This window comes from Panulirus ornatus, chromosome 17 (assembly GCF_036320965.1).
Source record: "Panulirus ornatus isolate Po-2019 chromosome 17, ASM3632096v1, whole genome shotgun sequence".
Taxonomy (NCBI): Eukaryota; Metazoa; Arthropoda; class Malacostraca; order Decapoda; family Palinuridae; genus Panulirus; species Panulirus ornatus.
The window spans coordinates 25,850,454-25,877,758 of record NC_092240.1 but is presented as its reverse complement, the minus strand read 5'-3'; the positions used below and the strand labels follow the sequence as shown (position 1 = coordinate 25,877,758).

Sequence of the window (27,305 nt, the reverse complement as noted above, 5' to 3'; positions counted from 1 at the left end):
CTTGTTTCTTCTCATCTTGGTTACATTCCCTAATGTTGAGCCACTCCAGCCTAAGCCTTAGAGGAGGATGAGCACACCCTGCTTGACTCCTGTTTCATTTTTGAAATGTTTAAATACAAGAGAGGGTTTCCAGCTCCTTGCTCTCACCCTCTTTAGTTGCCTTTTATGAAATGAAGGGAATATGGATTTAGAATTTTTCTTTGTAATAATTGTTTACTGATCCCTGCATTAGCAAGGTAGTGCTAGGAATGATGAACAAAAAGACTTCATTTGTTCATATCCATTCTGTAGCTGTCATGTGTAATGTAATGTACCAAAACTACAGCCCCTTATCCACAATCATACCCCACAAACCTTTATGTGGCTTACCATGGCTAATCCATATTCCTTGGCTCAGTCCATTTTATACCTCACAGCTCCAATTTACTCTTTCCATGCATATGTATTACACTCCTGCATGTTCAGGCTTCAAGCACTAGAAATCTTTTTCACTCCATCCTTCCAACTCCAGTTTGGTCTTTCCCTTCTCCTTGATCAGAGGTAGTAAAAGCTTTGCGGAAGATGAAAGCCGGCAAGGCGGCAGGTTTGGATGGTATTGCAGTGGAATTTATTAAAAAATGGGGTGACTGTATTGTTGACTGGTTGGTAAGGTTATTCAATGTATGTATGGCTCATGAAGAGGTGCCTGAGGATTGGCAGAATGCATGCATAGTGCCATTGTATAAAGGCTAAGCAGATAAAGTTAAGTGCTCAAGTTACAGGGGTATAAGTTTGTTGAGTATTCCTGGGAAATTATATGGGAGAGTATTGATTGAGAGGGTAAAGGCATGTACAGAGCATCAGCTTGGGAAAGAGCAGTGTGGTTTCAGAAGTGGTAGAGGATGTGTGGATCAAGTGTTTGCTTTGAAGAATGTATGTTAGAAATACTTAGAAAAACAAATGGATTTGTATGTAGCATTTATGGATCTGGAGAAGGCATATGATACAGTTGATAAAGATGCTCTTTGGAAGGTATTAAGAATATATGGTGTGGGAGGCAAGTTGTTAGAAGCATTGAAAAGTTTTTATTGAGGACGTAAGGTATGTGGATGAGTAGGAAGAGAGGAAAGTGATTGGTTCTCAGTCGGTTTGCGGCAGGGGCGCGTGATGTCTCCGTGTTGGTTTCATTTATTTATGGATGGGGTTGTTAGGGAGGTGAATGCGAGAGTTTTGGAGGAGGCAAGTATGCAATCTGTTGTGGATGAGAGGGCTTGGGAAGTGAGTCAGTTGTTGTTTGCTGATGATACAGCACTGCTGGCTGATTCGGGTGAGAAACTGCAGAAGCTGGTGACTGAGTTTGGTAAAGTGTGTGAAAGAAAACTGAGAGTAAATATGAATAAGAGCAAGGTTATTAGGTACAGTAGGGTTGAGGGACAAGTCAATTGGGAGGTAAGTTTGAATGGAGAAAAACTGGAGGAATTGAAGTGTTTTAGATATCTGGGAGTGGATTTGGCAGCAGATGGAACCATGGTAGCAGAAGTGAGTCACAGGGTGGGGGAGGGGGTGAAAGTTCTGGGAGCATTGAAAAATGTGTGGAAGTCGAGAACATTATCTCGGAAAGCAAAAATGGGTATGCTTGAAGGAATAGTGGTTCTAACAATGTTATATGGTTGCAAGGCATGGGCTATAGATAGGGTTGTGCAGAGGAGGGTGGATGTGTTGGAAATGAGATGTTTGAGGACAATATGTGGTGTGAGGTAGTTTGATCGAGTAAGTAATAAAAGGGTTAGAAAGATGTGTGAAAATAATACGAGTGTGGTTGAGAGAGCAGAAGAGGGTGTATTGAAATGGTTTGGTCTCGTGGAGAGAATGAGTGAGGAGACATTGACAAAGAGGAAATATGTGTCAGAGGTGGAGGGAACAAGAAGAAGTGGGAGACCAAATTGGAGGTGGAAGGATAGAGTAAAAAAGATTTTGAGCGATCGGGGCCTAAACATGAAGGAGGGTGAAAGGCATGCAAGGAATAGAGGGAATTGGAACGATGTGGTATACCGGGGTCGATGTGCTTTCAGTAGATTGAACCAGGGCATGTGAAGCACCTGGGGTAAACCATGAAAAGTTTTGTGGGGCCTGGATGTGGAAAAGGAGCAGTGGTTTCAGGGCATTATACATGACAGCTAGAGACTGAGTGTGAATGATTGTGGCCTTTGTTGTCATTTCCTAGCACTACATCACATGCGTGTGGGGGGAGGGTAGGCATCATTTCATGTGTGGTGGGGTGGCGATGGGAATGAATAAAGACAGCAAGTATGAATAATGTACATGTGTATATATGTATGTCTGTATATGTATATATATGCATACGTTGAAATGTATAGGTATGTATATGTTTGTGTGTGGACATGTATGTATATACATGTGTATGTGGGTGGGTTGGGCCATTCTTTCATCTGTTTTCTTGCGCTACCTCGCTAATGCGGGAGATGACGACAAAGTATAATAAATAAATAATTTTTATTTATTTATTTACTTTGTCGCTGTCTCCCGTGTTAGCGAGGTAGCGCAAGGAAAGAGACAAAAGAATGGCCCAACCCACCCACATAGACATGTATATACATATACATCCACACATGCAAATATACATACCTATACATCTCAACATATACATGTATATACACACAGACATATACATATATACACATATACATAATACATACTGTCTGCCTTTATTCATTCTCATTGCCACCCGGCCACACATGAAATAACAACCCCCTCCTGCCTCATATGTGTGAGGTAGCACTAGGAAGACAACAAAGGCCCCATTCGTTCACACTCAGTCCCTAGCTGTCATGTAATAATGCACCGAAACCACAGCTCCCTTTCCACATCGAGGCCCCTCAGAACTTTCCATGGTTTACCCCAGACACTTCAAATGCCCTGGTTCAATCCATTGACAGCATGTCGACCCTGGTATACCACATCGTTCCAATTCACTCTATTCCTTGCACGCCTTTCACCCTCCAGCATGTTCAGGCCCCGATCACACAAAATCTTTTTCACTCCATTTTTCCACCTCCAATTTGGTCTCCCACTTCTCCTCGTTCCCTCCAACTCTGACACATATATCCTCTTCGTCAATCTTTCCTCACTCATTCTTTCCATGTGACCAAACCATTTCAAAACACCCTCTTCTGCTCTCTCAACCACACTCTTTTTATTACCACACATCTCTCTTACCCTATTATTATTACTTGATCAAACCACCTCACACCACATATTGTTCTCAAACATCTCATTTCCAGCACATCCACCCTCCTCCGCACAACTCTATCCATAGCCCATGCCTCGCAACCATACAACATTGTTGGAACCACTATTCCTTCAAACATACCCATTTTTGCTTTCCGAGATAATGTTCTCGACTTCACACATTCTTCAAGGCTCCCAGAACTTTCGCCCCCTCCCCCACCCTATGATTCACTTCCGCTTCCATGGTTCCATCCACTGCCAAATCCACTCTCAGATATCTAAAACACTTCACTTCCTTCAGTTTTTCTCCATTCAAACTTACCTCCCAATTGACTTGACCCTCAACCCTACTGTACCTAATAACCTTGCTCTTATTCACATTTACTCTCAACTTTCTTATTTCACACACTTTACCAAACTCAGTCACCAGCTTCTGCAGTTTCTCACATGAATCAGCCACCAGTGCTGTATCATCAGCGAACAACAACTGACTCACTTCCCAAGCTCTCTCATCCACAACAGACTGCATACTTGCTCCTCTTTCCAAAACTCTTGCATTCACCTCCCTAACAACCCCATCCATAAACGAATTAAACAACCATGGAGACATCACACACCCCTGCCGTAAACCTACATTCACTGAAAACCGATCACTTTCCACTCTTCCTACACGTACACATGCCTTACATCCTCGATAAAAACTTTTCACTGCTTCTAACAACTTGTCTCCCACACCATATATTTTTAATACCTTCCACAGAGCATCTCTATCAACTCTATCATATGCCTTCTCCAGATCCATAAATGCTACATACAAATCCATTTGCTTTTCTAAGTACTTCTCACATACATTCTTCAAAGCAAACACCTGATTCAAACATTCTCTACCACTTCTGAAACCACACTGCTCTTCCCCAATCTGATGCTTTGTACATGCCTTCACCCCTCTCAATCAATATCCTCACATATAATTTCCCAGGAATACTCAACAAACTTATACCTCTGTAATTTGAGCACTCCCCTTTGCCTTTGTACAATGGCACTATGCAAGCATTTCCACCAATCCTCAGGCACCTCACCATGAATAATACATACATTAAATAACTTTACCAACCAGTCAACAATACAGTCACCCCCTTTTTTTAATAAATTTCACTGCAATGCCATCCAAACCCGCTGCCTTTCCGGCTTTCATCTTCTGCAAAGCTTTTACTACCTCTTCTCTGTTTACCAAATCATTTTCCCTAACCCTCTCACTTTGCACACCACCTTGACCAAAACACCCTGTATCTGCCACTCTATCATCAAACACATTCAACAAACCTTCAAAATAATCACTCAATCTCCTTCTCTCATCACCACTACTTGTTATCACCTCCCCATTAGCCCCCTTCACTGAAGTGCCCATTTGTTCCCTTGTCTTACGCACTTTATTTACCTCTTTCCAAAACATCTTTTTATTCTCCCTAAAATTTAATGATACTCTCTCACCCCAACTCTCATTTGCCCTCTTTTTCACCTCTTGCACCTTTCTCTTGACCTCCTGCCTCTTTCTTTTATACATCTCCTACTCATTTGCATTATTTCCCTGCAAAAACAGTCCAAATGCCTCTCTCTTCTCTTTCACTAATAATCTTACTTCTTCATCCTACCACTCATTACCCATTCTAATCTGCCCACCTCCCACGCTTCTCATGCCACAAGCATCTTTTGCACAAGCCACCACTGCTTCCCTTAAATACATCCCATTCCTCCCCCACTCCCCTTACCTCCTTTGTTCTCACCATTTTCCATTCTGCACTCAGTTTCTCCTGGTACTTCCTCACACAAGTCTCCTTCCCAAGCTCACTTACTCTCACCACTCTCTTCACCCCAACATTCTCTCTTCTTTTCTGAAAACCTCTACAAATCTTCACCTTCGCCTCCACAAGATAATGATCAGACATCCCTCCAGTTGCACCTCTCAGCACATTAACATCCAAAAGTCTCTCTTTCAAGCACCTATCAATTAACACGTAATGCAATAACACTCTCTGGCCATCTCTCCTACTTACATATGTATACTTATGTATATCTCTCTTTTTAAACCAGTATTCCCAATCACCAGTCCTTTTTTAGCACATAAATCTACAAGCTCTTCACCATTTCCATTTACAACACTGAACACCCCATGTATACCAATTATTCCCTCAACTGCCACATTAATCACCTTTGCATTCATATCACCCATCACTATAACCTGGTCTCGTGCATCAAAACTACTAACACACTCGCTCAGCTGCTCCCAAAACACTTGCCTCTCGTGACCTTTCTTCTCATGCCCAGGTGCATATGCACCAATAATCACCAATCTCTCTCCTTCAACTTTCAGTTTTACCCATATCAATCTAGAGTTTACTTTCTGACACTCTATCACATACTCCCACCACTCCTGTTTCAGGAGTAGTGCTACTCCTTCCCTTGCTCTTGTCCTCTCACTAACCCCTGACTTTACTCCCAAGACGTTCCCAAACCACTCTTCCCCTTTACCCTTGAGCTTTGTTTCACTCAGGGCCAAAACATCCAGGTTCCTTTCCTCAAACATACTACCTATCTCTCCTTTTTTCTCATCTTTGTTACATCCACACACATTTAGACACTCTAATCTGAGCCTTCGAGGAGGATGGGCACTCCTCTCGTGACTGCCTTTTTCTGTTTCCCCTTTTAGAAAGTTAAAGTACAAGGAGGGGAGGGTTTCTAAAGTACAAGGAGGGGAGGGTTTCTAGCCCCCCGCTCCTCTCCCCTTTAGTCACCTTCTATGACATGTGAGGTATGCTTGGGAATATTAAATAAATAAATATATATTTTTATTTATTTTATTTATTTTGCTTTGTCGCTGTCTCCCGTGTTTGCGAGGTAGCGCAAGGAAACAGACGAAAGAAATGGCCCAACACACCCCCATACACATGTATATACACACACGTCCACACACGCAAATATACATGCCTACACATCTCAATGTACACATATATATTACACACACAGACACATACATATATACCCATGCACACAAATCACACTGTCTGCCTTTATTCATTCCCATCGCCAGCCCGCCACACATGGAATACCATCCCCCTCCCCCCTCATGTGTGCGAGGTAGCGCTAGGAAAAGACAACAAAGGCCTCATTCGTTCACACTCAGTCCCTAGCTGTCATGCAATAATGCCCGAAACCACAGCTCCCTTTCCACATCCAGGCCCCACACAGCTCTCCATGGTTTACCCCAGACGCTTCACATGCCCTGATTCAATCCACTGATGGCCCGTCAACCCCGGTATACCACATCGCTCCAATTCACTCTATTCCTTGCCCGCCTTTCACCCTCCTGCATGTTCCTTCAAACATACCCATTTTTGCTTTCCGAGATAATGTTCTCGACTTCCACACATTCTTCAAGGCTCCCAGGATTTTTGCCCCCTCCCCCACCCTAGGATTCACTTCCGCTTCCATGGTTCCATCCGCTGCCAGATCCACTCCCAGATATCTAAAACACTTTACTTCTTCCAGTTTTTCTCCATTCAAACTTACCTCCCAATTGACGAGACCCTCAACCCTACTGTTCCAAATAACCTTGCTCTTATTCACATTTACTCTTAACTTTCACACACTTTACCAAACTCAGTCACCAGCTTCTGCAGTTTCTCACATGAATCAGTCACCAGCGCTGTATCATCAGCGAACAACAACTGACTCACTTCCCAAGCTCTCTCATCCACAACAGACTTCATTTTTGCCCCTCTTTCCAAAACTCTTGCATTTACCTCCCTAACAACCCCCATCCATAAACAAATTAAACAACCATGGAGACATCACACACCAATGCCGCAAACCTACATTCACTGAGAACCAATCACTTTCCTCTCTTCCTACACGTACACATGCCTTACATCCTCGATAAAAACTTTTCACTGCTTCTAACAACTTGCCACCCACACCATATATTCTTAATACCTTCCACAGAGCATCTCTATCAACTCTATCATATGCCTTCTCCAGATCCATAAATGCTACATACAAATCCATTTGCTTTTCTAAGTATTTCTCACATACATTCTTCAAAGCAAACACCTGATCCACACATCCTCTACCACTTCTGAAACCACACTGCTCTTCCCCAATCTGATGCTCTGTACATGCCTTCACCCTCTCAATCAATACCCTCCCATATAATTTACCAGAAATACTCAACAAACTTATACCTCTGTAATTTGGGCACTCACTCTTATCCCCTTTGCCTTTGTACAATGGCACTATGCACGCATTCCTCCAATCCTCAGGCACCTCACCATGAGTCATACATACATTAAATAACCTTACCAACCAGTCAATAATACAGTCACCCCCTTTTTTAATAAATTCCACTGCAATACCATCCAAACCTGCTGCCTTGCCGGCTTACATCTTCCGCAAAGCTTTTACTACCTCTTCTCTGTTTACCAAATCATTTTCCCTAACCCTCTCACTTTGCACACCACCTCGACCAAAACACCTTATATCTGCCACTCTATCATCAAACACATTCAACAAACCTTCAAAATACTCACTCCATCTCCTCACATCACCACTACTTATCACCTCCCCATTAGCGCCCTTCACTGAAGTTCCCATTTGCTCCCTTGTCTTACGCACTTTATTTACCTCCTTTCAGAACATCTTTTTATTCTCCCTAAAATTTAATGATACTCTCTCACCCCAACTCTCATTTGCCCTCTTTTTCACCTCTTGCACCTTTCTCTTGACCTCCTGTCTCTTTCTTTTATACATCTCCCACTCAATTGCATTTTTTCCCTGCAAAAATCGTCCAAATGCCTCTCTCTTCTCTTTCACTAATAATCTTACCTCTTCATCCCACCACTCACTACCCTTTCTAATCAACCCACTTCCCACGCTTCTCATGCCACAAGCATCTTTTGCGCAATCCATCACTGATTCCCTAAATACGTCTCATTACTCCCCCACTCCCCTTACTTCCATTGTTCTCACCTTTTTCCATTCTGTACTCAGTCTCTCCTGGTACTTCCTCACACAAGTCTCCTTCCCAAGCTCACTCACTCTCACCACCCTCTTCACCCCAACATTCACTCTTCTTTTCTGAAAACCCATACAAATCTTCACCTTAGCCTCCACAAGATAATGATCAGACATCCCTCCAGTTGCACCTCTCAGCACATTTACATCCAAAAGTCTCTCTTTCGCGCGCCTGTCAATTAACACGTAATCCAATAATGCTCTCTGGCCATCTCTCCTACTTACATACATATACTTATGTATATCTCGCTTTTTAAACCAGGTATTCCCAATCACCAGTCCTTTTTCAGCACATAAATCTACAAGCTCTTCACCATTTCCATTTACAACACTGAACACCCCATGTATACCAATTATTCCCTCAACTGCCACATTACTCACCTTTGCATTCAAATCACCCATCACTACAACCCGGTCGCGTGCATCAAAACCACTAACACACTCATTCAGCTGCTCCCAAAACACTTGCCTCTCATGATCTTTCTTCTCATGCCCAGGTGCATATGCACCAATAATCACCCATCTCTCTCCATCAACTTTCAGTTTTATCCATATTAATCGAGAATTTGCTTTTTTACATTCTATCACATACTCCCACAACTCCTGTTTCAGGAGTACTGCTACTCCTTCCCTTGCTCTTGTCCTCTCACTAACCCCTGACTTTACTCCCAAGACATTCCCAAACCACTCTTCCCCTTTACCCTTGAGCTTCGTTTCACTCAGGGCCAAAACATCCAGGTTCCTTTCCTCAAACATACTACCTATCTCTCCTTTTTTCACATCTTGGTTACATCCACACACATTTAGACACCCCAACCTGAGTCTACGAGGAGGATGAGCACTCCCCGCGTGACTCCTTCTGTTTCCCATTTTTTTAGAAAGTTAAAAAATACAAGGAGGGGAGGATTTCTGGCCCCCCGCTCCCGTCCCCTCTAATTGCCTTCTACGACACGTGAGGAATGCGTGGGAAGTATTCTTTCACTCCTATCCCCAGGGATAATATATATATATTGATATATATTGATAGAGATGCTCTGTGGAAGGTATTAAGAATATATGGTGTGGGAGGCAAGTTGTTAGAAGCAGTGAAAAGTTTTTATCGAGGATGTAAGGCATGTGTACGTGTAGGAAGAGAGGAAAGTGATTGGTTCTCAGTGAATGTAGGTTTGCGGCAGGGGTGTGTGATGTCTCCATGGTTGTTTAATTTGTTTATGGATGGGGTTGTTAGGGAGGTGAATGCAAGAGTTTTGGAAAGAGGGGCAAGTATGAAGTCTGTTGGGGATGAGAGAACTTGGGAAGTGAGTCAGTTGTTGTTCGCTGATGATACAGCGCTGGTGGCTGATTCATGTGAGAAACTGCAGAAGCTGGTGACTGAGTTTGGTAAAGCGTGTGAAAGAAGAAAGTTAAGAGTAAATGTGAATAAGAGCAAGGTTATTAGGTACAGTAGGGTTGAGGGTCAAGTCAATTGGGAGGTGAGTTTGAATGGAGAAAAACTGGAGGAAGTGAAGTGTTTTAGATATCTGGGAGTGGATCTGGCAGCGGATGGAACCATGGAAGCAGAAGTGGATCATAGGGTGGGGGAGGGGGCGAAAATTCTGGGAGCCTTGAAGAATGTGTGGAAGTCGAGAACATTATCTCGGAAAGCAAAAATGGGTTATGTTTGAAGGAATAGTGGTTCCAACAATGTTGTATGGTTGCGAGGCGTGGGCTATGGATAGAGTTGTGCGCAGGAGGATGGATGTGCTGGAAATGAGATGTTTGAGGATAATGTGTGGTGTGAGGTGGTTTGATCGAGTAAGTAACGTAAGGGTAAGAGAGATGTGTGGAAATAAAAAGAGCGTGGCTGAGAGAGCAGAAGAGGGTGTTTTGAAATGGTTTGGGCACATGGAGAGAATGAGTGAGGAAAGATTGACCAAGAGGATATATGTGTCGGAGGTGGAGGGAACGAGGAGAAGAGGGAGACCAAATTGGAGGTGGAAAGATGGAGTGAAAAAAATTTTGTGTGATCGGGGCCTGAACATGCAGGAGGGTGAAAGGAGGGCAAGGAATAGAGTGAATTGGAGCGATGTGGTATACCGGGGTTGACGTGCTGTCAGTGGATTGAATCGGGGCATGTGAAGCGTCTGGGGTAAACCATGGAAAGCTGTGTAGGTATGTATATTTGCGTGTGTGGACGTATGTATATACATGTGTATGGGGGTGGGTTGGGCCATTTCTTTCATCTGTTTCCTTGCGCTACCTTGCAAACGCGGGAGACAGCGACAAAGCAAAAAAAATATATATATATATATATATATATATATATATATATATATATATATATATATACACATATACACACATACACACATTTATATATATATATATATATATATATATATATATATATATATATATATATGTATATATATATATATATACATATGAAAAATGTAAGAAATAATTTAGAAAACTGAAACTTCTATCTTGAAATGAAATTTAAAAAAATGAATGTCACATTATGGTTCAACCTCTGGCTATGGAAAAGGGAAATGTATAATTTATTTACACAAACGTCAATAGTAGTTTTCATCAATTTAACCACTGTATCATACTGCCTGGACCACTTCTCTTATCATGAAACTTGAATATTGGCTTATGATGTTTCTCAATTATCTTCATTACACAAAGTACAGCCATATGTTGGATACATGAGGGTAGGTAGTTGGTCATCCGCCATAATAAAGCCTTGACAGACCAAAAGTTTATCTAGACCTAAACTTTTCCAGTACATTCATGAAGAACACCTTTTTGCTTTCTATCTCTATCACTTTGAAAAAATGCTCCCTTTGCTCACATTTCAATGAAAGAATAAGCTTCAATGTCTAAGCTACATTCTTTTCCAATTTCACTATTTTCTTGTTATATATATATATATATATATATATATATATATATATATATATATATATTATTATTATTATTATTATTATACTTTGTCGCTGTCTCCCGCGTTTGCGAGGTAGCGCAAGGAAACAGACGAAAGAAATGGCCCAACCCCCCCCATACACATGTATATACATACGTCCACACACGCAAATATACATACCTACACAACTTTCCATGGTTTACCCCAGACGCTTCACATGCCTTGATTCAATCCACTGACAGCACGTCAACCCCGGTATACCACATCGCTCCAATTCACTCTATTCCTTGCCCTCCTTTCACCCTCCTGCATGTTCAGGCCCCGATCACACAAAATCTTTTTCACTCCATCTTTCCACCTCCAATTTGGTCTCCCTCTTCTCCTCGTTCCCTCCACCTCCAACACATATATCCTCTTGGTCAATCTTTCCTCACTCATTCTCTCCATGTGCCCAAACCACTTCAAAACACCCTCTTCTGCTCTCTCAACCACGCTCTTTTTATTTCCACACATCTCTCTTACCCTTACGTTACTCACTCGATCAAACCACCTCACACCACACATTGTCCTCAAACATCTCATTTCCAGCACATCCATCCTCCTGCGCACAACTCTATCCATAGCCCACGCCTCGCAACCATACAACATTGTTGGAACCACTATTCCTTCAAACATACCCATTTTTGCTTTCCGAGATAATGTTCTCGACTTCCACACATTCTTCAAGGCTCCCAGAATTTTCGCCCCCTCCCCCACCCTATGATCCACTTCCGCTTCCATGGTTCCATCCGCTGCCAGATCCACTCCCAGATATCTAAAACACTTCACTTCCTCCAGTTTTTCTCCATTCAAACTCACCTCCCAATTGACTTGACCCTCAACCCTACTGTACCTAATAACCTTGCTCTTATTCACATTTACTCTTAACTTTCTTCTTCCACACACTTTACCAAACTCAGTCACCAGCTTCTGCAGTTTCTCACATGAATCAGCCACCAGCGCTGTATCATCAGCGAACAACAACTGACTCACTTCCCAAGCTCTCTCATCCCCAACAGACTTCATACTTGCCCCTCTTTCCAAAACTCTTGCATTTACCTCCCTAACAACCCCATCCATAAACAAATTAAACAACCATGGAGACATCACACACCCCTGCCGCAGACCTACATTCACTGAGAACCAATCACTTTCCTCTCTTCCTACACGTACACATGCCTTACATCCTCGATAAAAACTTTTCACTGCTTCTAACAACTTTCCTCCCACACCATATATTCTTAATACCTTCCACAGAGCATCTCTATCAACTCTATCATATGCCTTCTCCAGATCCATAAATGCTACATACAAATCCATTTGCTTTTCTAAGTATTTCTCACATACATTCTTCAAAGCAAACACCTGATCCACACATCCTCTACCACTTCTGAAACCACACTGCTCTTCCCCAATCTGATGCTCTGTACATGCCTTCACCCTCTCAATCAATACCCTCCTATATAATTTACCAGGAATACTCAACAAACTTATACCTCTGTAATTTGAGCACTCACTCTTATCCCCTTTGCCTTTGTACAATGGCACTATGCACGCATTCCGCCAATCCTCAGGCACCTCACCATGAGTCATACATACATTAAATAACCTTACCAACCAGTCAACAATACAGTCACCCCCTTTTTTAATAAATTCCACTGCAATACCATCCAAACCTGCTGCCTTGCCGGCTTTCATCTTCCGCAAAGCTTTCACTACCTCTTTGTTTACCAAATCATTTTCCCTAACCCTCTCACTTTGCACACCACCTCGACCAAAACACCCTATATCTGCCACTCTATCATCAAACACATTCAACAAACCTTCAAAATACTCATTCCATCCCCTTCTCACATCACCACTACTTGTTATCACCTCCCCATTTGCGCCCTTCACTGAAGTTCCCATTTGCTCCCTTGTCTTACGCACTTTATTTACCTCCTTCCAGAACATCTTTTTATTCTCCCTAAAATTTAATGATACTCTCTCACCCCAACTCTCATTTGCCCTTTTTTTCACCTCTTGCACCTTTCTCTTGACCTCCTGTCTCTTTCTTTTATACATCTCCCACTCAATTGCATTTTTTCCCTGCAAAAATCGTCCAAATGCCTCTCTCTTCTCTTTCACTAATACTCTTACTTCTTCATCCCACCACTCACTACCCTTTCTAATCAACCCACCTCCCACTCTTCTCATGCCACAAGCATCTTTTGCGCAATCCATCACTGATTCCCTAAATACATCCCATTCCTCCCCCACTCCCCTTACTTCCATTGTTCTCACCTTTTTCCATTCTGTACTCAGTCTCTCCTGGTACTTCCTCACACAGGTCTCCTTCCCAAGCTCACTTACTCTCACCACCCTCTTCACCCCAACATTCACTCTTCTTTTCTGAAAACCCATACAAATCTTCACCTTAGCCTCCACAAGATAATGATCAGACATCCCTCCAGTTGCACCTCTCAGCACATTAACATCCAAAAGTCTCTCTTTCGCACGCCTGTCAATTAACACGTAATCCAATAACGCTCTCTGGCCATCTCTCCTACTTACATAAGTATACTTATGTATATCTCGCTTTTTAAACCAGGTATTCCCAATCATCAGTCCTTGGCCCACTTCTTCGTTCCTTCTTTTGGAAAATCATAAATGGGAGGGGAGGATTTCCAGCCACCCCCGGAATATATATATATATATATATATATATATATATATATATATATATATATATATATATATATATATATATATATTCCGGGGGTGGCTGGAAATCCTCCCCTCCCATTTATGATTTTCCAAAAGAAGGAACGAAGAAGTGGGCCAAGTGAGGATGTACCCTCTAAGGCTCACTCCTGTGTTCTTAACCCTACCTCACTAACGTGAGATAAGGCAAATATATATAAAAAAAAATGTATATTTATATGCATCATATGTGGGATTCATTAACGAGGGTGACTGTATTGTTGACTGGTTGGTTAGAATATTCAATATATGTATAGTTCATGGTGAAGTGCCTGAGGATTGGCAGAATGCATGCATAGTGCCTCTGTATAAAAGCAAAGGAGATAAAAATGAGTGTTCAAATTACAGAGGTACAAGTCTGTTGAGTATTCTTAGGAAATTATATAGGAGGGTATTGATTGAAAGTGTGAAGGCATGTAGAGAGCATCAGATTGGAGAAGAGCAATGTGGTTTCAGAAGTGGTACAAGATGTGTAGATCAGGTATATACTTTGAAGAATATATATGTGACAAATACTTAGAAAAACAGATGGATTTGTATGTAGCATTTATGGATCTGGGGAAGGCATATAATAGGGTTGATAGAGATGCTTTGTGGAAGGTAGTAAGAGTATATGGTATGTGAAGTAAGTTGCTAGAAGCAGTGAAAAGTTTTTACCAAGGATGTAAGGCGTGTGTACAAGTAGGAAGAGAGGAAAGTGATTGGTTCCCAGTGAATGTCAGTTTGCAGCAGGGATCCATGATGTCTCCATGGTTGTTTAATTTGTTTATGGATGGGGTGGTTAGGGAGGTGAATACAAGAGTTTTGGAGAGAGGGGCTAGTATGCAATATGTTCTAGATGAGAGGGCTTGGGAAGTGAGGCAGTTCTTCGCTGATGATGCAGCACTGGTGGCTGATTCAGGTGCAAAACTACAGAAGTTGGTGACTGAGTTTGGTAAAGCGTGTGAAAGAAGAGAGCTGAAAATAAATGTGAATAAGAGCAAGGTTATTAGGTTCAGTAGGGTTGAGGGGCAAGTTAATTGGGAGGCAATTTTGAATGGAGAAAAACTTGAGGAAGTGAAGTATTTTAGATATCTGGGAGTGGATGTAACAGCAGATGGTACCATGGAAGCAGAAGTGAGTCACAGGATGGGGAGGGGGCGAGGGTTCTGGGAGCATTGAAGAATGTTTGAAAGGCGAGAACATTATCCCCAAGAGCAAAATTGGGTATGTTTGAAGGAGTAGGGGTTCCAATAATATTATATGGTTGCGAGGCATGGGCTATAGATAGGGTTGCGCGGAGGAGGGTGGATGTGTTGGAAATGAAATGTTTAAGGACAATATGTGGTGTGAGGTGGTTTGATTAAGTAATGAAAGGGTAAGAAAGATGTGTCGTAATGAAAAGAGTGTGGTTGAGAGAGCAGAAGAGGGTGTGTTGAAATGGTTTGGTCACATGGAGAGAATGAGTGAGGAAAGATTGATAAACAGGATATATGTGTCAGAGGTAGAGGAAACGAGAAGTGGGAGACGAAATTGGAGGCGGAAGGGAGTGAAAAAGTTTTTGAGCAATTGGGGTTTGAACATAGAGGAGGGCAAAAGGCTTGCATGGAATAGAGTGAATTGGAATGATATGGTATACTAGGGTGGATGTGCTGTCAATGGATTGAACCATTGCATGTGAAACGTCTGGGGTAAACCATGGAAGGTTTTTGTAGGGCCTGGATGTGGAAAGGGAGCTGTGGTTTGGATGCATTACACATGACAGCTAGAGAGTGAAAGTGATCAAATGTGGTCCTTTTTGCCTTTTCCTAGCACTAACTCACTGGAGGAGGAGGAGGAGGAGGAGGGTTGCTATTTCATGTATATGTATGGCGACGTGGTGACAAAAAAGGATGAAGGCAGTAAGTATGAATATGTACATGTGTGTGTATGTATATGTCTGTGTATGTATATGTATGTATAAGTTGAAATGTATGGGTATGTATATATGAGTGTGTGGGTGTTCAAGTATATACATGTGTATGTGGGTGGTTTGGGTCATTCCTCGTCTGTTTCCTTGTGCAATCTTGCTAACTTGGAAGACAGCGGTTAAGTGAAATAAATAAACTTTCCTCCCTCGTACGCGTGTGGGGGGAGGGGGTTTTCATTTCATGTGTGGCGGGGTTGAGACGGGAATGAATATAGGCAGCAAGCATGAATTATGTTTCAGTACATTAGTACATTATACATGACAGCTAGAGACTGAGTGTAAACGAATGTGGCCTTTGTTGTCTTTTCCTAGCGCTACCTCGCACACATGCGGGGGGGAGGGGGTTGTTATTTCATGTGTGGCGGGGTGGCGATAGGAATGAATAAAGGCAGACTTTATGAATTATGTACATATGTATATATGTATATGTCAGTGTGTGTGTGTATATATATGTATATGATGAGATGTATAGGTATGCATATTTGCATGTGTGGGTGTGTATGTATATACATGTGTATGTGGGTGGGTTGGGCCATTCTTTCGTCTGTTTCCTTGCACTACCTCGCTAATGTGGGAGACAGCGAAAAAGTTAAATAATATTTATTTTGAATATATAATATATATAAAGGGGTAAGAAAAATAGGAGAGATTGTCGATTACTACTTGATAGTTTTGTTACTACTCATTACTTGATTGTTGGTGGTGATCAAATAAGATTACCATGGGGGCCCATAAGCCATGGTTTAAGCAAAACCCCTTAATGAGAATGTTAAATGACTCAAGCGGGTCAATAGACTGCCAAGCATTCTGTAACCACTCACTTTCCTTCAGTCTAAGGAAAGGCCATTAATATTCTTACATGTACTATCTGAGTCTACTAACACTATCAGAAATAATGTGGCATGGATCCTAACACAACTGCTATTAATAACTAAAACTATAATTCACAAGTGCAAACGAAATTTAGTTAATGAACCTAAATACTTCAAAACAAGCAATACACTGTAATTCCTGCCACACAGCATAAAACTGACAGCAGCTATGCTTAGTCTTTCATGATAAAAGTTCACTTAAGGAAGCATCAACTGGTTACCCATCTATAGTTTGGGATCTTGGCTGTATCAACGCCAGGATGCATGGGAGTCCAAGCATGTGCGAATCCTTGCTTAGTGATGTGCCATATCCTTCCTGTCAGGTTTGTCTGTACGTGCACATGGTTCCTGGCATACTACAGTCTCTGCTAAGTGACAGCCAACATCCCCCAGGTCAAGGCGGCCTGTACGTGCACTATTCACATGCAGCACATTGGGGCCAGCATATGTCCCTGGTACAGCTCACTGTTTCCATCCACACACTGCTAAGATTCTCTTTTGTCCTAAACGTAAAAAAGAAATACAGACATAATTTGGGGTAAATTACTTTCAGCAGAGTGGTGCCCACTACCTTCACTTCCCAACATGGGACACTGTTGTCTATAAAGGAACACTTCTTCCTTTCTGGCTACATGCCTGTTATATTCCTGAAGTACAATCCACTTAATAACTCAAAGGTAATGTTCAATAACAATGTGGTAAAAATTATTAGAAAGCTTTCAAAGATAGAAAATATGCTATGTCTTGATAATATTACCGTAACCTTTTCACTCCACATCATTCGTAAAGTACAGTAACTTTCCATAATTTCCTGCATCAGCAAGTTAGCACCAGGAATTGAAGAAAGGTTCCATTCACTCACATCCCACAGACCTGTCCATAGTTTCCCCCAACCTGCTTCATATGCCTTGGATCAGTCTACCAACTGCATGTCAGCCCTTGTATACTATATCGCTCCAATTCACTTTATCCCATGCATGCCTTTCACCCTCCTGCATGTTCAGACCTCAGTCATTCAAAATCTTTCCCATGCCTTTCTTTCATCTCAAATCTGGTCTATCCTTCTTTTTGTCCCCTCCACTTCTAACTTACACATCCACTTTGTGAGCTCTTCTTACTCATTCTTTCTGCATGTCCAACCATTTTGGCAAGCCCTCATCAGCTGTTTCAACCACACTCTCCATATAACTATGCCTCTCTCATACCTTTTCATTACTTATTCATTCAAGCCACCTCACACCACATATTGTCTTCAGACATTTCATCTCCAGCATATCCACCCTCCTCTGAACATCCTCATCTATAGTCCATGCCTCACATCTGTATAACATCATTGGAACTACTGTACCTGCAAATATACCTAGATTTGCCCTCCCAGGTAATGACATCTTTCCACGCATTCCTTTATTCCTGTATTCTCCAAGAACGTTTTTGCCCTCACTCATCCCATCATTTATTCATAGTAGTATGTATTCAAGGGATTTTTAGATTTTGTCTTAAATCATCGATCTGCACTATATTAAGCAGCATCTTGGTTACAAGCAGTTATAATTTCTGATGTTTTGGTTTTTCATCCTTTATAAAACATCTTTAGTGATTTTCTTTTGTGGGTGGCAAAATACAGCATCATTAGAGCATCTCTTTAGAAGGTTTAATATACTTTATTGGAAAGTAAATGTAATATTTTTAGATGAAAGCCAATGCATCCTTGGATTGTTATGGTGTTAAAACTTTGCAAAATTCATTTCATTGATTATAGAATATACACTAATTTCATGTGTCACTTCCAGATAAGTGAAAAAATGCTTAATGGCTTGACTTACCAAGGTGCTTTAGAAGCAGCTCTTAAACTGGAAATTGAGGTTAGTTGGCTTTTTAATTGTTATTTTAAATTTGAAAGTTCATATTCCAGTGCTTTCACTTACCTATGACTTATTTCTTTATGACTATTTTTGTAACCACTGTAACATTTAGTTATATTGTAAGTTTCATTGTGGAATGGTTTCCTCAAAGGAGAGAACAGACATGTTAAAACAGTATTGATCAATTTAATCTGTTAGTGTCAGGCTTTAAGGATACAAGTGAATGTGGTTATATATACCGTAAATCCTTGATTTAATGGACTGCAACCTAATGTATTTAATGGACAAATGATAATACAGCACATTAATTAATTAAGATTTTAAAAAGATCAAAATTCTCAAATGCTGCAACATGTATATTTCATATCACACTTGTTTTTGGTAGTTTGTGATAGACTCGCTTTGTTTTGTTCTGTCTGCCTCAAGCTATTGTGTGGTCAGGTTGTATACAGTGCATTTCTGTTATTTCAGAATTGTGATATATTTAATAAATATTCTTCCATTCTTACAATTCAAAATGCCATCATGCGATTGTAAGAGTTGCAATGAAAGCAGGTAGTCTGTCCTCTCTATATTATAAAGAAGTATCCTTTCACAGGGGTGTCATCACCTCTATCTCAGTCTGACCCCTGCCTCCAACTGCCTGCCGAGTATTCCCACACTACCAGGTGCCTGCCACCCAATTATCGTACCATACACTAAACCTTACACCCCCTCACGAGATTTTGGTAACTAAATGTGACATTTTGGTTACAAAAACAAAACAAACTAAAAGCAAGAAAACAAAAAGAGAATGAAATTATATGCTAGCAGAACAAAAATGACAAAGTGTGTTCACCCTTCACAGGAGCCACTACAAACATAATCTTGCAAATATGTTGGGCAGTGTCTCACATGATGAGGGTGCTGCCACCTGAGGCTGGGTGTTGTCACAACTGGGGGCAAAGCCATTGCTGGTGGGTACTCCCCCTTGGCCCACGGGTGTCGAGGGATTAGCAAAACCCAGGGGCATAGGTGACACTCGTTTCACAAAGACAGGCAGCAACTGCCATCCAGTTCACTGAGTATTGTCTATGCAGCTTCACCTTCAATACTACACCCAACCTGTCCAACACCTTCGAAGCGACGTCCTGCATGCAGATATGGGTGCCCACAGACAATAGGGGCAGCGTCACTTACTGGGCCACCCTGCTTGCAAGCCTGGATCTCTACTTAGGCCTGTTTTGCAGATCAGTTCTTCATTGCCAGTTTCAGATAATGTTGCTGGGGCACTGGGACACCATCTCACAACTGTCTTCCTGCTGCCAGCTGTGCAGGTGACTTATTCCCCACTTTTAGACAGGTGTTGAAATGTTGGAGCACAGCTTGTGTCGCTTTGCTGTCGTGCAGGCTACCTCTAACACCCATATCATGTTGCCCCTCAACATCCATGTAGCCGCCTTCACCGCTGCCTGGGAGGTGGCATCACTTCTGTCTCAATCTGACTCCTGCCTCCAATTGCTTGGCAAGCTGCGAGCATTCCCACGCTGCCGGTTGCCCATTGCCCAATGGGTTACATTCAATTTAATGGACTTTTCGCTTAAACAGACATCCCGTTGCCCCTATTAGTCTGTTAAATCGAGGGATTACTATATGTTTACTCTTTTTTATGTATATTATTTACTATCTACACAGAGAAATATCATTTACATCTTATCAAAAATAAAAACGGAGAAATTTTCTTATACTGTAAAATCTAGCTTACCACAATGATAATGTAGTTATACTTTCTTTATACTTATACTTTATACTTTATATTTATCCTTGGGGATAGGGGAGAAAGAATACTTCCCACGCATTCCTCACGTGTCGTAGAAGGCGACTAAAGGGACAGGAGAGGGGTGCTGGAAACCCTCCCCTCCTTGTATTTTAACTTTCTAAAAGGGGAAACAGAAGAAGGAGTCATGCAGGGAGTGCTCATCCTCCTTGAAGGCTCAGATTGGAGTGTCTAAATGTGTGTGGATGTAACCAAGATGAGAAAAAAGGAGAGATAGGTGGATGTTTTGGTTCTGAGTGAAACGAAGCTCAAGGGTAAAGGAGAAGAGTGGTTTGGGAATGTCTTGGGAGTAAAGTCAGGGGTTAGTGAGAGGACAAGAGCAAGGGAAGGAGTAGCATTACTTCGAAACAGGAGTGGTGGGAGTATGTGATAGAGTGTAAGAAAGTAAACTCTAGATTGATATAGGTAAAACTGAAAGTGGATGAAGAGAGATGGGTGATTATTGGTGCATATGCACCTGGGCATGAGAAGAAAGATCATGAGAGGCAAGTGTTTTGGGAGCAGCTCAGTGAGTGTGTTGGTAGTTTTGATGCATGAGACCAGGTTATAGTGATGGGTGATTTGAATGCAAAGGTGAGTAATGTGGCAGTTGAGGGAATAATTGGTGTACATAGGGTGTTCAGTGTTGTAAATGGAAATGGTGAAGAGCCTTTAGATTTATGTGCTGAAAAAGAACTGGTGATTGGGAATACCTGGTTTAAAAAGAGAGATATATATATAAGTATATGTATGTAAGTAGGAGAGATGACCAGAGAGTGTTATTGGATTACGTGTTAATTGATAGGCGCACGAAAGAGAGACCTTTGGATGTTAATGTGCTGAGAGGTGCAACTGGAGGGATGTCTGATCATTATCTTGTGGAGGCGAAGGTAGAGGTTTTCAGAAAAGAAGAGAGAATGTTGGGGTGAAGAGAGTGGTGAGAGTAAGTGAGCTTGGGAAGGAGACTTGTGTGAGGAAGTACCAGGAGAGACTGAATACAGAATGGGAAAAGGTGAGAAACAAAGGAGGTAAGGGGAGTGGGGGAGTAATGGGATGTATTTAGGGAAGAATCGATGGCTTGCGCAAAAGATGCTTGTGGCATGAGAAGCGTGGGAGGTGGGCACATTAGGCACATTAGAAAGGGTAGCGAGTGGTGGGATGAAGAAGTAAGATTATTAGTGAAAGAGAAGAGAGAGGCATTTGGACGATTTTTGCAGGGAAGTAATGCAAATGCTGGGACATGTATAAAAGAAAGAGGCAGGAGGTCAAGAGAAAGGGGCAAGAGGTGAAAAAGAGGGCAAATGAAAGTTGGGGTGAGAGAGTATCATTAAATTTTAGGGAGAAGAAAAAGATGTTTTGGGAGGAGGTAAATAAAGTGCGTAAGGACAAGGGAACGAATGGGAACTTCAGTGAAGGGGGCTAATGGGGAGGTGATAACAAGTAGTGGTGATGTGAGATGGAGTGAGTATTTTGAAGGTTTGTTGAATGTGTTTGTTGATAAGAGTGGCAGATATAGGTGTTTTGGTTGAGGTGGTGTGCAAAGTGAGAGGGTTAGGGAGAATGATTTGGTAAACAGAGAAGAGGTAGTAAAAGCTTTGCGGAAGATGAAAGCCGGCAAGGCAGCGGGTTTGGATGGTATTGCAGTGGAATTTATTAAAAAAGAGGGTGATTGTATTGTTGACTGGTTGGTAAGGTTATTTAATGTATGTATGATTCATGGTGAGGTGCCTGAGGATTGGCAGAATGCTTGCATAGTGCTATTGTACAAAGGCAAAGGGGATAAAAGTGAGTGCTCAAATTACAGAGGTATAAGTTTGTTGAGTATTCCTGGGAAATTATATTGGAGGGTATTGATTGAAAGGGTGAAGGCATGTATAGATAATCAGATTGGGGAAGAGCAGTGTGGTTTCAGAAGTGGTAGAGGATATGTGAATCAGGTGTTTGCTATGAAGAATGTATGTGAGAAATACTTAGAAAAGCAAATAGATTTGTATGTAGCATTTATGGATCAGGAGAAGGCATATGATAAGAGTTGATAGAGATGCTCTGTGGAAGGTATTAAGAATATATGGTGTGGGAGGTAAGTTGTTAGAAGCAGTGAAAAGATTTCATCAAGGACGTAAGGCATGTGTACGTGTAGGAAGAGAGGAAAGTGATTGGTTCTCGGTGAATGTTGGTTTGCAGCAGGGGTGTATGATGTCTTCTTGGTTGTTTAATTTGTTTATGAATGGGGTTGTTAGGGAGGTGAATGCAAGAGTTTTGGAAAGAGGAGCAAGTATGCAGTCTGTTGTGGTTGAGAGAGCTTGGGTAGTGAGTCAGTTATTGTTGGCTGATGATACAGTGCTGGTGGCTGATTCATGTGAGAAACTTTAGAAGCTGCTGACTGAATTTGGTAAAGTGTGTGAAAGAAGAAAGCTGAGAGTAAATTTGAATAAGAGCAAGGTTATTAGGTACAGTAGGGTTGAGGGACAAGTCAATTGGGAGGTAAGTTTGAATGGAGAAAAACTGGAGGAAGTGAAGAGTTTTAGATATCTGGGAGTGGATTTGGCAGCAGTTGGAACCATGGAAGTGGAAGTGAATCATAGGATGTGGGAGTGGGCAAAAGTTCTGGGAAGGTTGAAGAGTGTGTGGAAGTCGAGAACATTATCTCCGAAAGCAAAAATGGGTATGTTTGAACGAATAGTGGTTCCACCAATGTTATATGGTTTCGAGGCGTGGGCTATAGATCGAGCTGTGTGGAGGAGGGTGGATGTGCTGGAAATGAGATGTTTGAGGACAATATGTGGTGTGAGGTGGTTTGATTAAGTAATGAAAGGGTAAGAGAGATGTGTGGTAATAAAAAGTGTGTGGTTGAGAGAGCAGAAGAGGATGTTTTGAAATGGTTGGGTCACATGGAGAGAATAAGTGAAGAAAGATTGACCAAGAGGATATATGTGTCAGAGTTACAGGGAACAAGGAGAAGTGAGAAACCAAATTGGAGGTGGAAAGATGGAGTGAAAAAGATTTTGAGTGATCGGGGCCTGAACATGTAGGAGGGTGAAAGGCGTGCAAGGAATAGAGTGAATTGGAACAATATGGTATACCGGGGTTGAGGTGCTGTCATTGGATTGAATCAGGGCATGTGAAGCGTCTAGGGTAAACCATGGAAAGTTCTGTGGGGCCTGGATGTAGAAAGGGAGCTGTGGTTTCGGTGCATTATACATGACTGCTAGAGACTGAGTGTGAACGAATGTGGCCTTTGTTTTTTCCTAGCGCTACCTCGTGCACATGTGGGGGGGTGTCGGTCTTATTTCATGTGTGGCGGGGTGGCGATGGGAATGAATAAAGGCAGACAGTATGAATTATGTACATGTGTATATATGTATATGTCTGTGTGTGTATATATATGCATTCGTTGAGATATATAGTTATGTATATTTGCGTGTGTGGACATGGATGTATATACTTGTGTATGTGGGTGGGTTGGGCCATTCTTTCGTCTGTTTCCTTGCACTACCTTACTAATGTGGGAGACGGCAACAAAGTAAAACAAATAAAATAATAAATAAATACTTTCTTTGATAATGATGGGTGACTGTGATGTATGGTATTTTTTTTTCAGCCATGTTTTTAGGTTGCTCGTGACATCTATCTATAATAGGTTCAACAGTGTAATTTCAAATGAGAGCACAAGGGTTAAGAGCGTGTTTAATCATGGGATTTCAAATAAGAGCACAAGGGTTTCTTAGAGCCATGATCATAACTCAGCACAATGTACTATGTCCAGCCACAGTCATGTGCTGGCACAGTGAAAGGGTCAGGCCAGATAAAGATCCTACTGTAGCTACAAATTGTAGACTTATTGCACATACTAGTTGTTCTAAAATTGAGGAAAAATTTATAGTAATTGATTGGTGTGGTACTTTGAAAGGAATGATTGTATCTCTCCTTTCAAATTAGTTTTAGAAACAGTCTACCTTAGACCCCTTGATATTAATATAAAGTGACAGTCACAAAGGATTTTCTAATCTTACGAGAGCACTGTTCTTTGATTTACGAAAAATTTTTGATTGAGTACTCAGAGATATAGCATTTTAAGATTATTCTATAATGTAGGCCTTTGAGACAGACTAATGCACTTTATTCAGTTGCTTTTGGATGAAAGAAATTTAAAAATGAAGACTGATAGTAAGTATCAAAGGGAATTCCCACAGGAAGGTGTACCCAAAAGCAGTGCGTTAAGTGTTGCCTGCTTGATTGCCATCACTGACAATATTTTGACACCATTTCATATGATAGATTATAATTTTTCGTTAAAGATATGGTCCCTGTTGTACATAATCATTATCTGAAGTTGCTCTGTACATCATCATCTTTAGTTGCTGTAAAGTGCTTCCAAGATGCTGTCAACAGGATTACTGATTGGGTAAATAACTGGTTTTATTTTCCCTGAATAAAACCTATTGTTATAACTTTTACAAGATCATCTAAAAGATAAGCACTTCAATTAATAGTAAAGTGGCAAAGTTACTGAAGATTAAATGAATAACTGGACTGTGGTTGCCAGATATATTTGTCAGCTGCTATGAAATCCTTAATACAAATGACGTACATAATCTTGGTACTGCATTAGAATATGAACAGGAGAATTCTGATCCTCTGAAGTTGAAAATCTGTGAAATCGTGGCAAGCTCCTTGTGAATTTCAGTCATGAAGAACTTGGCTTAAAGTGTCTCTTTAGACTTCAACATATCCTATGAGAACTTCTCTAAACATTTTAATGCAAGAATAAAAAAAATGCCTGTAATGAGTATGGTTCAGACATAATTCAAGAAATTGCTTTAGTTCCCTCCCAGGAAGGATCCTGAGATCAAACATAAGAGACTAGATGAAAACAACCAAAAGCAACTTTGTCTCTATAATAACAAAACATGAATTCTTTCAGCATGATAATTCATGCAAACAGAATAAAAATGTGATGAAGATATGGGCCTTGCTGTGGTTAATAAAGAAAAGCCTCACATCAAAGCTACCTAGAGAGTCTTTCATATATACTACAGAACTAGGCGATATCAAAGCTACACTTGAAATAACTTGCAGTGTACTGCAGAACTATATGATATCAAAGCTACACTTAAAATAACTGAGCAATCTCCAGTAAAGAATTTTACATTCTACTCCAATTCCCAGTGTGCACTCCAAGCCATCAGTTCCTAGTATGCACACCAAGCCTCAACTAATTATGCTCCAATCTACCAATCCAAATTTATGGTGCTCATTCCCTCTGGGAACTCCCATGCTTTCAGTCTTAAGTGAAGTATGATGGTTTAGGGGGAAACAATAGGATAGGTCCCCCTCTCAGCACTGGTTTCAACTTTTTTTGATATAAATGCTAAATTTGTGTGTTGAATTTACTGTAACTTATGTTTTTGCTGTTTTATATCAACAGTATGTGTTTTCAGGTCACGAATCTTATCTACAGTGTGACAACAAAATGTTTAAATGACTATCATGGAGCTGATGTGTTTACCAACCCCATCTTGGATGAACAGCATGAAAGTATTCGTAAGCTACAGGGAGCTCTTCAGGCTTACAAAGCTAGTCGTATAGTCAAAGAGAGTTCAAATAATGAAATTCAAGAACTAGGAGAATACATATTTGACCGTAAGATGTTGAATGGAGAATTTTAGCTTACTGTCTCATGATTCAGGGGAAATGAAAAATGTTTATTGTATATGACTGCTAGAGTATGGATGTGAACTAATGTGGTCTTTCTTCATCTGCTCTTGGCACTACCTTACTAATGTGGGAAATGGTGAACAAGCATGGGGAAAAAAATGTATGAAAAAAGAAGAAAATTTTAAGCATCTATAATTACAATTTTGTTGTGAAGTCAGCAGAAAGTCTGTGTGTTTTTGTAAATCCTGGATTTTCTAGCCAGCACTTACACTGTCTTAGGTATACATCAGCAGTGTCAGCTATTCATTCTCTGTAAGAAGTATCATTAGGCATTTAGCACTCTAATCTTTAAGGTCTAAAATATTTCCAGGTACACATTTTTAAGGTTTATATTTGTTATAGCTGTAGCAGTTTAGATAAATGGTGACTGCAATGTTCACAAAAGTGTCACCCATATGCTCTAAAAAATATAATAATAAAAGTAAATACAGGCAGTGATCACCAATGTACCCTACTGGTCTCGCATTATTTTACATCCTGGCTTTTTAGGAAAAAACATGTCAAGGTATGCAAAAGTAATTTTTGTTATGAGTCCTTTTGATAAAAAGACATTATGCAATATTGTTTTTGAATTTTGTGTTATCTTGGGATATAGTAGTTGTTCAAGTTTAATAGTCTTTCTGGTGCAAGAGTTTAAATTCAGCACTGAATGCAGTTTGATATTTAGTAATTTTCTTTCCATCCTGGCTCTTTGTTCATTGTTCCCATTTTGGCTAGAGATGTCACATTATTCGTGACAGGTTGTCCATATGTCATGCTCTGTTTTCTTGGTTATATTATTCATATAACCCATAATGTTTTTAGTTAATTATAGTAACAGCATTACCTTATGAGATTAGTGTTGCAAAGGTTAATCAGCTGTTCATTTAAGTGCAGTTACTATTTCAAACATACAATGTAAAAAAAAAAAGACTGAAATCTCATTACCCTAAAAGAATACTATGTTGTTTGTGAATCCCAGCGAGATAACTTTATTGAGCAGTTGACCTCTGCTTAAAGAAACATTTAGAGCACAGTAACAATAATTAAGAATCAAACAGAATGACAAACATGAAATCTATCTTTATGGTTAAAGAATTATTTTGGTATTGGACTTGGACTTTTGGAAAGTAAGGCTTTAAATGGT

General features: G+C 40.8%; 1 protein-coding gene across 2 annotated transcripts in view; it reads left to right on the top strand.

Moving 5' to 3' along the window:
* LOC139754651 (ferritin heavy chain-like) overlaps positions 1 to 26,633 on the top strand; it is a 57,824-nt gene extending 31,191 nt beyond the window's left edge. Inside the window, exons 5-6 of one of the 2 annotated variants that reach the window (XM_071672177.1) lie at positions 18,595 to 18,666; positions 25,903 to 26,633. In XM_071672177.1, the coding sequence (XP_071528278.1) occupies positions 18,595 to 18,666; positions 25,903 to 26,130 (300 nt within the window). In that variant the 3' untranslated portion in view covers positions 26,131 to 26,633. The remainder of the gene's footprint in view (positions 1 to 18,594; positions 18,667 to 25,902) is intronic. The other variant, XM_071672178.1, reaches the window with a different exon arrangement.
* The last annotated feature ends 672 nt before the right edge of the window (positions 26,634 to 27,305 follow it).